The 12,727-nt window shown below is 43.0% G+C and overlaps 1 protein-coding gene across 6 annotated transcripts; it reads left to right on the top strand.

The window, feature by feature from the left end:
* Positions 1–302: 302 nt before the first annotated feature.
* Positions 303–12,356, top strand: c2cd2l (c2cd2 like). 6 transcript variants are annotated; one of them, XM_049742357.2, is made up of 16 exons: positions 303–606; positions 834–1,262; positions 5,269–5,364; positions 5,503–5,622; positions 5,832–5,942; positions 6,065–6,178; positions 6,381–6,480; positions 6,573–6,705; positions 6,856–6,920; positions 7,400–7,518; positions 7,816–7,972; positions 8,038–8,139; positions 8,408–8,541; positions 9,778–9,991; positions 11,218–11,445; positions 11,525–12,356. In XM_049742357.2, exons 2-16 carry the CDS (start codon positions 906–908, stop codon positions 11,527–11,529), a joined length of 2,055 nt encoding a protein of 684 aa, XP_049598314.1. In that variant the 5' UTR covers positions 303–606; positions 834–905; the 3' UTR covers positions 11,530–12,356. The 6 variants fall into 6 exon arrangements, with proteins under 6 accessions (XP_049598314.1, XP_068509271.1, XP_049598317.1 ...); XM_068653170.1 differs by having other exon boundaries at positions 887–1,262; positions 11,218–12,356; XM_049742360.2 differs by having other exon boundaries at positions 8,071–8,139; positions 8,447–8,541; positions 11,218–12,356.
* The last annotated feature ends 371 nt before the right edge of the window (positions 12,357–12,727 follow it).

Here is a 12,727-nt window from a genome sequence, read left to right as displayed (position 1 = left end):
GGTATTTCTGTATGTTGTGTTGTTTTTAATTCACCTTGTTGAGGTATTGTAAATAGTCAAATAAAGAATGATTGAAAACGGGGGGGGATTATTTTTAGTATTCGTTTTAACATGCATACTTTAGTATTTTATTCATTTCACTCATGGCCTGGCCTATATGTTCGTTTTAAAACTCAAATGTAGCATTTGAGCGCAAACATTCGCCTATTCGTTGAGCTCGTTGAGAATGCTTTTATTTCGAAAGCCTTGTTTTATTTTTCCGTTTCACCTTTCGCATTCCAGCCCTACAGCGCCGCCTGCAGGTTGACGTCATTCTCCCCGTCCAGTTGTCTTATTGTAGAGAGGGTAGTCTGTCTCCCTGTTCAATCAGTGGAGATTTAGGACGGAGTACACCGGGAAGATCATTCAACGTATATGTGGAATAATTAAAAAATATATTTTCTAATTGGAGTGACACTCCTGCGAGGAATGCTGCGAGTGCAATGGGACAAAGTCATGTGTTGTTGGCGCCGCTGTTTATCGCCATGAAGAAGGCAGTAGCTTCATGTTACCGCGACTTGCTTTCGATTCCCTGCATTCTGCAGCTCGGACCGTCCAAGTTAAACGGTGGGTTGGTTTAAATTTCATCCTATCAAATCTGATCTTTTTTTCTTCTGATACACCTTACACACCTTACGCACTGAAGCACATTCAGACTGTATTTTATTATGACCTCAACAATCTTGTTAGGATCCTTCAAAGCAACACAATTTCTATTGTTGATTGTTAATCTAATACATTATAATGGTCCAAAATGCTGCAAGTCTAACTTATCTGTTTGGTGCCCTCGACAGGTTGAAGGGTGCCTGTCTGCCCTTCTCAGACAGTCCCTAACATTTCTGCGTAGACATGAGAGACTGCAGGAGATGGTGATGGAGCTCCAGGAGTTGGGCTGGCTGGCCCTGGTGGGGCTTTTCCTGGCCTCCTTACTCATTGTGCTGCTCTGGCTCTTCCAATTCTCACTGAGTCTCTTGCAACAGTGGAGACGCAGGAAAGCTGCCGAGCAGCATCCGCATCTATCCCTCAGGCAGCATCCTCACCACGACTTGGCTGCAGGTGTGTGGGGCTTCCTGCTCAAGCTGCGTCCGATTCGGAATGGAGAAGCCGTGGCTGAGCTCGGAGTTAAAGCCTTGTTGACCTCCCTCTTCTCCTTCAAGTCGTTCAGTGAGCACTGTCGCAAGAGCTGGATCAAAGCTCTGAACGAGCAAGCTTGCAGAAATGGGGTGAGTGAGAATTTTTTTTCATTTTCACGCGAGGTGGCACACAAGGACTGAGTGAGCATGCTGGTAGTGCATAGAAAAGCAGCACAGGTGTGAATTTAGATGCGCTAGAAGTGGATGTTGGAGTGTGATGGTTAAGAGGATGAGGGGCACGTCCTTGCGTAACAGCTCCGAAGCGTAAGAGTATCGAGGCAAGACCAGCCAGTATAGCCGCAGTATGAACGCCTACATCTTGTAAAAATAGCCTCCTTTTCCCCTGCCTCGTATGAAGTGGTGGGTGCTTCTCTTTCAAATTATACCCAGCGCAAAGCACGGTTCATCTGTTCCCCCCCCCCCCCCTGCATAATCAATTTGCTCCTACGTTACTGCAAAAAAAGTTTGTTGTATACTAACCTTGACAGGTGAACTTAATTTGAACTTCTCTAAACTTTTCCCCAAATGGTCAATGTAATTTGCACAATGCTGTTCTATGAGCGTGGTGGTACCATTATGAATCTGGGAGATGGTATCAGTCTGTGGAGTCGAGAGGCTCATCATCCTGCTAGGAAATTCAATAATAGGAGATCAGAAAAAGGTCCCATTGGCTCTGCGATAAATTAATTAAAACAGATCATTTTCCATGCAGAATGTCAGTAGTCGCAGAGACAAACTGTTCTCGACAGTGTGTCCATGTGACTCTCAGCTGACACTGAGATGCCCACCATGGCATATTTTCTCGCTCATTAGTATAAAAACGTTTCTTCGTCATTGTGTCTGTTGTGCCTGTTATTCTAGATGTGTCTGCAGCATATGCTAATCACTTGGCCGCACATGATACTGGGCCATGACGCTGGCTGAGATTACAAAACAATCTAATTTGACACACTCATGTATGCTTGTACGGTTGTCTGGGATGTTCGCCACATCTTTAACTTGGAAAACCTGCTATGGGACATGACTGGTACAAACAAGCCACACCCCATTCTTGGTCCGTCGTGTTGAATGTTGTGCATGTTGTCGTGGCCACTTGCAGAACACAACCAATGATGGTGCTTGCATTTTCTTCTCTGCTTTGCATTTTGGCAATTGTGGCTCTGCATCAGCAAAACAAGAGCCCCCAGGAAGCAGCGCCATGAGGATGTGGGGATTAGCCCGTCAATCCCTCTTCGCATTAACCTTAGCACTTCTCTCTTATTCAAGGTCTGACAGAAGTCTTGAAATAATTGTATTAATGCTTAGAGAGGGAAGCACATGCAAAATTATTCATCCAATTATATTTACTCATTGGATCTGAATGTCAAAGGTGAGATCATAGACAATAAGCAATGATGTCATCATTGTTTACATTGATGTCATGGAATTTGCTGTGGTATTACTCTGCATTTTTTTATTTGGTATTTTTATGACATATAGATTCAATTCAGTTTAGATATGAGGTTTATCTGAGCTGATCTTGTTTTTGTAACCTTTATAATTCATATCAGAAAATGTTCATTGAGTTGGTTTACATTACAATCAAGTCGCTCAGTACTGACTTTGCTTGTAATTTCTAATTATTAAGCCAAAGTAGACACTACAAACAGTTGCAGATTTGCAAAAATATTCATGGGATATTGTGAGATCAGATATTTGAACACAGTGAAATATCAATAATAGTTGCATCGCAACTTTAGTCAATCTTGGCACAGATTCAAATTCTGAAACAGAATGAGAAGCTAAGTGCTCAACTGTCGACCCTTTCTAGCTGGCTTTTTTCACAGATGTGCCAAAGCCAAGCATATTGATGATGACGGTGAAGAAACCCTTCAGCGCCTTCCTTCATCCGGGTCTTTTCGTTCCCTGGTTTTGCAGCTGGTTAATTATGGCCAACAGGAAGACTTCCTTATGCTGTATCAACACACCAAGACTATTACAGAATCCTGTGATGTAGCAGCTGCTGTGCATTAAATAAACACAAAACTCATGGTGTTTATTCCACTTGAGCATGAAAAAAAGCTCATGCATGTCTGTGGCATCCCATAATGCAGTCTGTTTCGTGACTCACTTGGATACAAAATGTCTGCAGAGTTATCGCCGCGGGCGCTACTGGATACAATGTTAAGATTAGTAAGAGGCTGGTTCACCTCTTTTTCCGGCATGTAGGCCATTATAGCGTCATTATTTGCTTGTTGTTTTGTTTTGTTTTTTAACCAGTAATTCAGTTACTTCCAATTGCAATTTGGTTCCCTATTGCTGTTGTAAAAGAATCTAAAAGAAAATAAAATGACAGAAAAGGCGACAGAGGGTCAACAGAAGCCACAGGCTGAGTGTATTCCTGGTTGACCATCGTGCCTAGCCCTCAGGTACTGAATGGAATATTTCTGACAAACCTGAAGTGACATTGTTGTAGTCCGCAGGCTATCCCACAAATTACACATGTGCACGGACAGAGGTCACAAAGACAAAGCAGTGGATGTGCTGCTAGATTTTGCCTGCTGATGACAAAATGAGGTCGTTGCTTGTGCTGCGAAGCTGCGCGACACCAAATTGCACCACGTTAAAAAATGACCCAGCAGGTTTTATTGCTAGTTCATGGAAACAAGAATAATTGTGACAGCATTGTGCACATTTGTACTCGATTGTTGTCATGTAAACATACTCTGAGTGTTGGGTTAGGGGTCATTCTGCCTAGACCATTCTGCCTTCTATGAGTAAAGAGACCAATCTAAGGTCTTCCTGCTAACCTATCTTTCTAACAGGCTCTGACTAATCCTGCCCCCCTCCTTTGTCTTAATTTGCTAATATCTCATGGGCTCACTTTGTCTCGTTTTAGGATGATTAGCAGTGACGTTCAGGGGAATTTGCTCCCAATGTCATGATAATCTTAATGAGCCTCACTGTCGACGCCAGGGCTCTTTGGCTGAGTGGTACGCAAACTTTTTGCAACACACATGTGAGCGCGCACACAATCGGAACCCGTTTCTGGATGCCACGCAATCTGAGATAAATCACTTTGTATTTGCTACGGTCATTTGGATGCGGTGAATGGTCAGCTGACTGAGCAGTTTCAGAGGCTTCAGCCAAGCAAAGTAAACATCACTGTTTGTAGTGTGGAGTCATGTGACCAGAATGTTGGTCCGGACCCAGGTCAGCCTGCAGCATTGCACTTTGCTTCCTACCACTTTTGCACAGAAACACACACACTAACCACAAACTCTGTTATATCATTCTCCCACTTCTGCCCTGCCTCCACTGTTCCATTTGGAAGAGATTGGACATGTATCTAGAGAGACATATGTTCTGACAATGGGGGATTTGTTTTTTCACACTTGCATCTCTTGAGCCAGACAATGAGGTCCACTGAAACAGATCCTTTGGCACTCACACATTAACACAAACACATATTGATAATCAGCCACCGTTTCAGTGATGCAAGCAAGCAAGGGCTTGATTTGGAGTCAGTGTCAGGCAGTGGAGCGCAGCGCCTTCAGTGGGGACTAGCTCTGCCACTAACTTGAACATGCTCCCTACCAGCCTTTGGTCGAACATATGTTTCCATTTGCATGCCAGTGTCCTCGGGCCCCGATCATCATTCTGACCGAGTGAATGCAACTCGCTGCTGGCCGTGCGGCGGTTGTCATTTCTGTGTCATGAGCAGTGACTGCAATAGCCTCTTGGTTTTCTGACAACAGCATCACACGACCAGATGGTCTAAATATGTGTGTCCATAGTCATTTTACCTCTGGTATGTTACACTGTACTGCAGCCATGAAATAAAAATCAGTGCAATTCTTAGATGCTTGACACCAACCGTGTTTAAAATTCATAAATTGACCTAATTATTTGGTGTCCTCGTGATACAGTTTCATTAGCCGGCTAAAAAAAAAAAAAAACTCCTTAAGGACTGACTAATTGCTCGCTAGCTTCATGCAAGTCTGTACCGCTGCGGTCCACAATCCTTTATGTCGCAGCCAAGTGTCCTTTTCTTGATGTCCACTTATTTACTACTTTATTGTTCTTATTGTTTATTCCCTCCCTCTGTCTCTCACAGAGCTCCATCCAAATCACTTTTGACAGCAGTGTCCAGTTTATTCCTGCCCCTGCAATTGAGAGTGTCACCTGCACTGACCAATCGGCACAAAGAACAGTGCGTAATCATCTTCTACAACATTTTTGTTGATCGTGACGCGTAGCATAACAAATTTGTAAAATAGGAAAAGGTGACCTCGATTGATTGTGTGACTCCTTGATGACATCCCTAATGACACCTTTTCTGCCACGATAGGTTTTACATTGTAAATGTCGGGTGGACAAGATGGCATTTCCTGTGACAGTTACTCAGCAGTCCCCCGCTGCCGTTGCCATGGACACCTATCAGATTACGATCGCACCTACAGTGGTAAAGGTACTGAGGCACACCACCTGGTTTCGTTGAGTTTGCACGTCTCTTTTACCAGCGAGCACACAAGAACATTTGCATTGCTAGTCAAATATCTACTTAAACAGAAGGGGACGTTCCGGTCCTACCTTTACTGACAATTGCATAAACAATAGAACACTCTTATAGGCTATACTATATGTACACCCATTATCTGTGTCTTATTCCATCTTCAGGTGGTCGTATGTCTGGAGGATGCGGAGGATGAAGGACTCTTGGTGTCCTGGACTCTCTCCAAGGAACCGTCATTGAAACTCACTGCGTCGCCATGCAAACTGCTAAGACATGTGAGAAGCTTCAATATTAGCAGTCAGATTTTCTATATCAATTCATGGAAAGAGATATACTTTTTCAGCAATGTCGTTATTGTAGATATTTGATTGCCTCATGAATTGCTGGTTTCTTTTAGGGCGCTGATGACAAAGTAGACCTGGACGTGATAAGGAGCTTGGTAGAGGATACTCTATTCAGCGCTCATCCTGCCATGATCCTCAACCTCAGGACTTGTACAAGGAATTTTCCAGTACGTTTTTTTTCTTCTTCTCCTCTCTATTTCCAGTAGGAAAAATATTATTACTAAGTCTAAAAGTTCAAAATGGTTCAGTGAAGACTGTAAATCCGTATGTGTGAAGGTAAATAAATATTACCCACCTCAATAGGGTCTGGCTCACTTGACCCTCCAAAAAGTTTTCTTTCATGCTTTTACACTCGTTTTCTGCTCACAGGGCCCCATGGAGCACCTATCAGTAGGATCCAACCCTGTACCTCCGAGTGTCTTTGTGCAGCGACTACTTCTACGGCAGCTCAGGGTGACCTTAAGTAAAGGTCAGATGAATTCCCGCAGTGGCTTTGGATCATTTCTGTCAATCGTTCCGTTGGATCCCTGGGCCCTCACAGAGCTTGCTGTGTGTTTCCAGGCCACTGGTCGAGCTCAGTTGAGCTGTGCTGCGTCCTCAGCCTGAACCAACCCTCCTCAGAAAGGACAACCTGCTTTCTGCCTGTGCCCACCAACCCAAAGACCCCAATGGAATGGAGAGAAGAAATTACACTGTAAGAAAGCATCTACGTCACATAAACATGCCAGGGACACGGCTGTTCAAACATGGCAACTTTAAAAAGAAGTGATTTTTTTTTTTTAACATTGCAAAGAGGGGATTCTTCCAGGATGATTCTAACACAGCTGTGCCCTTTGTGTCGAAGGGAGCTGAGTCCAGAAACCAAAGAGCTGAGAGTGAGACTTCTGGAGCGGAATGGCAGCAGCGAGCGTAAGGCGCAGCATAGTCTGGGCTCCTGTCCAAAAAAATATTTTGCCGCAATGATCAGATCTCTGGAGAATCAAAATATTGAAACTCACAAACACTCACGATTTGCAATGTCATCAACATGGCATCGGAAAGCAGTAGATCATATAAAGCACATCTTCATTGTTTAATTTCAAATCATGTTATTGCGGCTCTCTAGTGGTTCGCCTAAGAATCACTGAAATAATTTTAATTTTATCCATACTGTATTTTAGTGCAGAGCTAATTTTCAAACTACATGTTGGCTAGAACACTTGGGCCAACTACCCAATTGAAATAATGTATATTATAATGTATGTAATATTTGTCATAATGGAGGTACTAAGTATTATTTGAGGTAGCACATTTGGAAAATGATTAGGAAAAACTGTGTTAGTGTTTAAAGACAGTCAGTGCCTTTCGTACCTGTTTTACTTTTTGTTTTTTTCTCTTTGGTCTGCTAGAATTTCTTCCAGGCTATGGCTCCTTGGCCTTGGACCTCCAGTCCAAAGTTCCTACCTCTGTCGTACTCACAATAAATCCAAGCCACTCCTTGGAGCCTATCGCCACCATAACAGCGGAAGTGAGTGAGAAGCTGTTGAATGCATGACAAGTCATACAAAGACGTGGGATGAGTTAGCATTTCTTTTTTTCTTTTTTTTAATATATATATACTAAGTATTGTAAAGAAGCTGATAAAGGGCCCATTCTTACCGTCTCAACAGCTTACTTGTGATTTGCTGAATGCGACATAACATTTCTCACATTCTTAAGAAATGATTCCTTGTAGATTCCCAGTGCACACATAGTTTCTAAATGAGATGTGCAAAGCTTTTGAAGTGGAGTGGGTTTGCCACAATACTTTTTCTTATACACTCAGCTCCTCTATGTGGAAACTGAGGATCTCAGGTCGCCACTGCGTTCCTCAATCACCCCCACCAAAAAGGTCGATGTGGATCGAACCATCATGCCGGACGGAACCATCGTCACCACTGTAACAACGGTCCAGTCCAGACTGAAATTGGAGCGCAGTCCAGGTACATCTTTTGATGCATGGATCACTGTTGGTTAACAACATTCAACTGGAGTTCATATTTTGTAGGTGATTCTCCTTTGCGTTCCCCTTCCAAAGTAGAGGTGACAGAAAAGAAGCCTACCATTCTCTCTGATGGAAGCGGGACCCCCCCAAGCCCTGATCCGAGCAGTGAGTTGGCAGCCCAAACAGTACATGCACAAAAGTATTGGGATGAGCCAAATTAGCCAAAGAGCCACCCCACAATCTTGTGGGCTAGTAATACTCCTGTATGTGTAATGGCTACGTGTCCTAGTTCTTTTTGACAACACAATCCAAAAAGTCCATAAAGAAGCACAGAAGTGCTTTATATAGGCAGTCGGCAGCTGGGTAACAGGAACATGATGGAGAGTCTACCAAAAAAACCAGCTGATTTTAAATGTGTGCTTTTGTTGCATAGAGGCCAGCCGCTTGTCTAATGGCTTGGATCCTGTTGCAGAAACAGCCATTCGTCAGCTGACCGAGTCCAACTCCAAAATAGCTCGAAAGACCCCGACGAAGAGAAGCACATTGATCATCTCAGGAGTGTCAAAGGTCAGACAATTGAGAGTTGCGATTATAGATAGAATGGAATGCAATTGATATCAAAATGACTTATAATAAAAATTGAATGAATGAATTAACTCAATGAATTCAATGAATTAATTAAATACGTTTACCTAGATTAAGGTGGCAGTCCACACCCTTGACCCGCTCTGAGCACATTCAAATCATATTAGAGCTGTCTTCTGACCTGATTTCTGGGTGAAAGGGAAATGTTTCCATTTCAAAAGGCTGCAGTGGTAACTTGATGTCTCAAGGCGGCATATTTAAAGACCATGCATAGTATGACAATAGAACCGAGTGTAGCCTTTATACAAAAAAAAAAAAAAAGCAATGCTTTTACCCTTACTATTTCAAAGGCATGATTTATGTACATATATTTTGTCAGCTGCAGCAGAAAAAGCAATACGTACAGTATTGACCACAACAGCAGTAACATCCTACATGAAATTAGAATCACAGTCTTTATTTACTGTAAAACTGTCTCGTTGCCTTAATACAAATAAAAACAGAGAGATTGTCTTGCTAGGAAGAAATTTGAATTAAAAAGACTTGGTTGAACAACCTGAGTTTAGTATTTAGAATCATCAAAACAAGTTTAAAATAGTTGCACTAAAGTTGCATACAGAGTATAGTGGAGTACTATCAAATAATGACAAAGGAGCAAACAACAGCTCTCTATGCAAAGTCCATAATCTTTCTAGATCTTGATAATATGAACAAAGGTTAACCTAAAATTACTGCAACTTTGTTTCCCTGAAGTGGCACTGATTTCAAAAGGTACATGAGGTGTCTGTATTTTTGACAGACCAGGAAGTGCTCACATGAGTGAGCCAAAGGCTCTCTATTTACTGCACCTATAACAATTTATAGCATTTAAAAAACATCAAGCCTCATTTTAGGTAATCAAAAACAAATAATATCAATGCATTTGAGGGTAATATGATATTTGTACGTCCAATCAGACAAACAAGCATTCAAATAATAGCATAATGCTGTTTGTATGTAGACCACAAGAAAACACTCATTCTGATTCCTTGTTAAAGTCCCAATGATCATCATCACACACACATCTGGGTGTGGTGAAATTTGTCCTCTGCATTTAACCCATCCCCATGTGATTTTGATCCATCCCCTGGGGGAGAGGGGAGCAGTGAGCAGCAGCTGTGCCGCGCTCGGGAATCATTTGGTGATCTAACCCCCAATTCCAACCCTTGTATTTCTTAGGTTCCTCTTTCAAAAGACAACTGCACACTGTCAAGTGGCTACGCCGCAGCAATGGACGCCGCCATGCAAAGCAATCATTTTGGAGCGGGACACCACCAAGAGCTTGATGAAACCACACCTTCCGATGTATCTGAGCGTCCCTCTGTGGATGATGTGGACTCAGATACTGGCTCCACTGGTGGTTTGGAAACACGCAGCCTCAAGGATCATAAAGGTGATGGTCTTATCTTATGTTACAATCACAATGTTGATAGTTTTGTTGTTGATTTCTGGTTTTACTGCTATTGTCTTGGTAGCGCTATCATATTTTAAATGTGCTAATACAATTAAGATATTTTGCTGCCACCTGCTGGCCAGTACAAAAAAATGCAGAGGCATGAGAGTGCACCACAATTCATTCACTACTCTAAGGTTAAGGGTTCGAACTTTAACTACCGTATTTGCCAGTGTATTGGTCGACCTTTTTCGATCCAAAATCGACCGAAAAAAATCGACCTCGACTTATACACCGAGTCATAAAATTTAACTTCGTATTCATCGCTTCAAATGTGATGGTAACCAAGGCCGTTTCTCATGCATCTCATTGTGCGTTGCACTTAGAAAATTTGAACCGGGCGGCGTGCGCGAGTGCGCGGCCCGCTGGAAGTCCAATGAGGCGCCGCGATCTCCTGCGCGGTGCTTATAAAGTGCCGATCCGCTCGGCTTGGAGCTATTTCCGGCCTCCCGTTGGTGCCGGGGGCCGCGATCTCCTCCGCGGTGCTTATAAAGTGCCGATCCGCTCGGCTTGGAGCTATTTCCGACCTCCCGTTGGTGCCGGGCGGCGTGCGCGAGCTCGCCGGCCGCGATCTCCTCCGCGGTGCTTATAAAGTGCCGATCCGCTCGGCTTGGAGCTATTTCCGGCCTACCGTTGGTGCCGGGCGGCGTGCGCGAGCTCGCCGGCCGCGATCTCCTCCGCGGTGCTTATAAAGTGCCGATCCGCTCGGCTTGGAGCTATTTCCGACCTCCCGTTGGTGCCGGGCGGCGTGTGCGAGCTCGCCGGCTGCGATCTCCTCCGCGGTGCTTATAAAGTGCCGATCCGCTCGGCTTGGAGCTATTTCCGGCCTCCCGTTGGTGCCGGGTGGCGTGCGCGAGCTCGCCGGCCGCGATCTCCTCCGCGGTGCTTATAAAGTGCCGATCCGCTCGGCTTGGAGCTATTTCCGACCTCCCGTTGGTGCGCGGAATTTGAACACATTTCGTCAATAAATTTCGCATGTTGAATTTTGAAGTTTAATATAATGCAACAATTGAGCTCGACTTATACAAAGGATATATCATAAAATCGTAAATTTCCGTCGAATTTTAGGGGGTCGACTTATACACCGAGTCGACCTGTACACCGGCAAATACGGTATTAGCAAATGCTAATAGCCACACTAATGCAGTATTCTCTACATCCCACAGTGGGATTTCTGCAAAGCGGATCGAAGCTGTTGTTCCGCAGAAGACATCGCCAGAAGGAGCCCTGCCTCAGCCAGTCCCACGAAGATATCTCCAAAATGGACAATAGTTTTACTGCGGAAGCAGACAGTGGTCGAAAGAAGTCCGGTAGCTTCTCACGACGTCTCATCAAGCGCTTCTCCTTCCGCTCATCAGGGAAACGGAAAGGAAAAGCCACAAGCACGAATGGAGGTGCGGGCTCAGCTAATAACTGATCTTTTTTTGCTGTCACCCCATCAGCTGTCTGAGCACAAGACTATTCTCATTTCAGTCTGATGTCCCTTGGATGGAGGACACCTCTGGGAGTGCTTTTGGGGGGACTAGAAATATTGCTGCTTCAGGACACGAGTGGTTCTTTATCAAATCACTAAAGCAGAAATAAGATGACCTTTATTGTTTGGGGTGTAAGTCTTTGCAAGACGGTACAACGGTTTATTTTTGATTGACAGATATTGGGAACTCTTGAAATGATTTGAGGATGCCAGAAGAATGGCATTGCTGCACTTTGGAATTTACATTTTTTACACTCTACATAACACATAGAATCTGTATGAAGATACTGGTAATTTATGATTATGTGAAGTGCTATTTATTTTATCCATACTATGGATTGTTTTAGTTGCATTATGCTATAAAATAGAGACATTGCTGTGGGTTTTTTTCAATGCGAAAGTAAATTTAAAATCAAGTTGAATTCCTTGTTAATTCCTTGTATTTGCTTCTACATTGTGTTAAGAAATTGTTTGATGTAGGATTAAAAATACAGAAAATTGTTATATATATGATTTTAAGCATGTCTGCGTTTCCTCAAGAGGAAACAAGCAGGCTTGTCGTCTATCGGAGGGAGGGGGTATTTCTCAGAAATGATAAAATTGCTATGACAGTACTGTGACTGAACAGCTCCAGTCATAGGGTGATATGTTGTGTACAATGTGCTTTAAGAGACTAGGATCAATTCTTAATTGCTGTTTAGATAGAAGTATAAAGACATTGCCTGGCTGGAATGTGAAACCGGGAGTGGTGGCTGCAACATGTGGCACGTGTGATTTCTGCTGGTATTTTGATATACTTAATTTATTTCAAAATAAATTATTTTAAACTTCTCTTTAGACCTCATTTAATGTTGCATACCTGCAGTAACAATCATGGAGAGGAAATTTAATCAGCAAATTTAAAGGTGACAGTCTCCTTTTGGAGCAGTTACATAATGTAGCCATAAAGTAAGTAAGTAAGTAAGTAAGTAAGTAAGTAAGTAAGTATCTATCTATCTATCTATCTATCTATCTATCTATCTATCTATCTATCTATCTATCTATCTATCTATCTATCTATCTATCTATCTATCTATCTATCTATCTATCTATCTATCTATCTATCTATCTTACAACATATATAGAAGGGGGGGACTCATTAAGTGCCTCAGTAATTTCCTTTCTGCAAATAAATTTCAGTTTGATACCTTTTCCACATTGAT

Source organism: Syngnathus scovelli, chromosome 15 (assembly GCF_024217435.2).
Source record: "Syngnathus scovelli strain Florida chromosome 15, RoL_Ssco_1.2, whole genome shotgun sequence".
NCBI lineage: Eukaryota > Metazoa > Chordata > Actinopteri > Syngnathiformes > Syngnathidae > Syngnathus > Syngnathus scovelli.
Note: the sequence above shows the minus strand (reverse complement) of the source record. Positions and strands in the feature narration are given on the sequence as shown.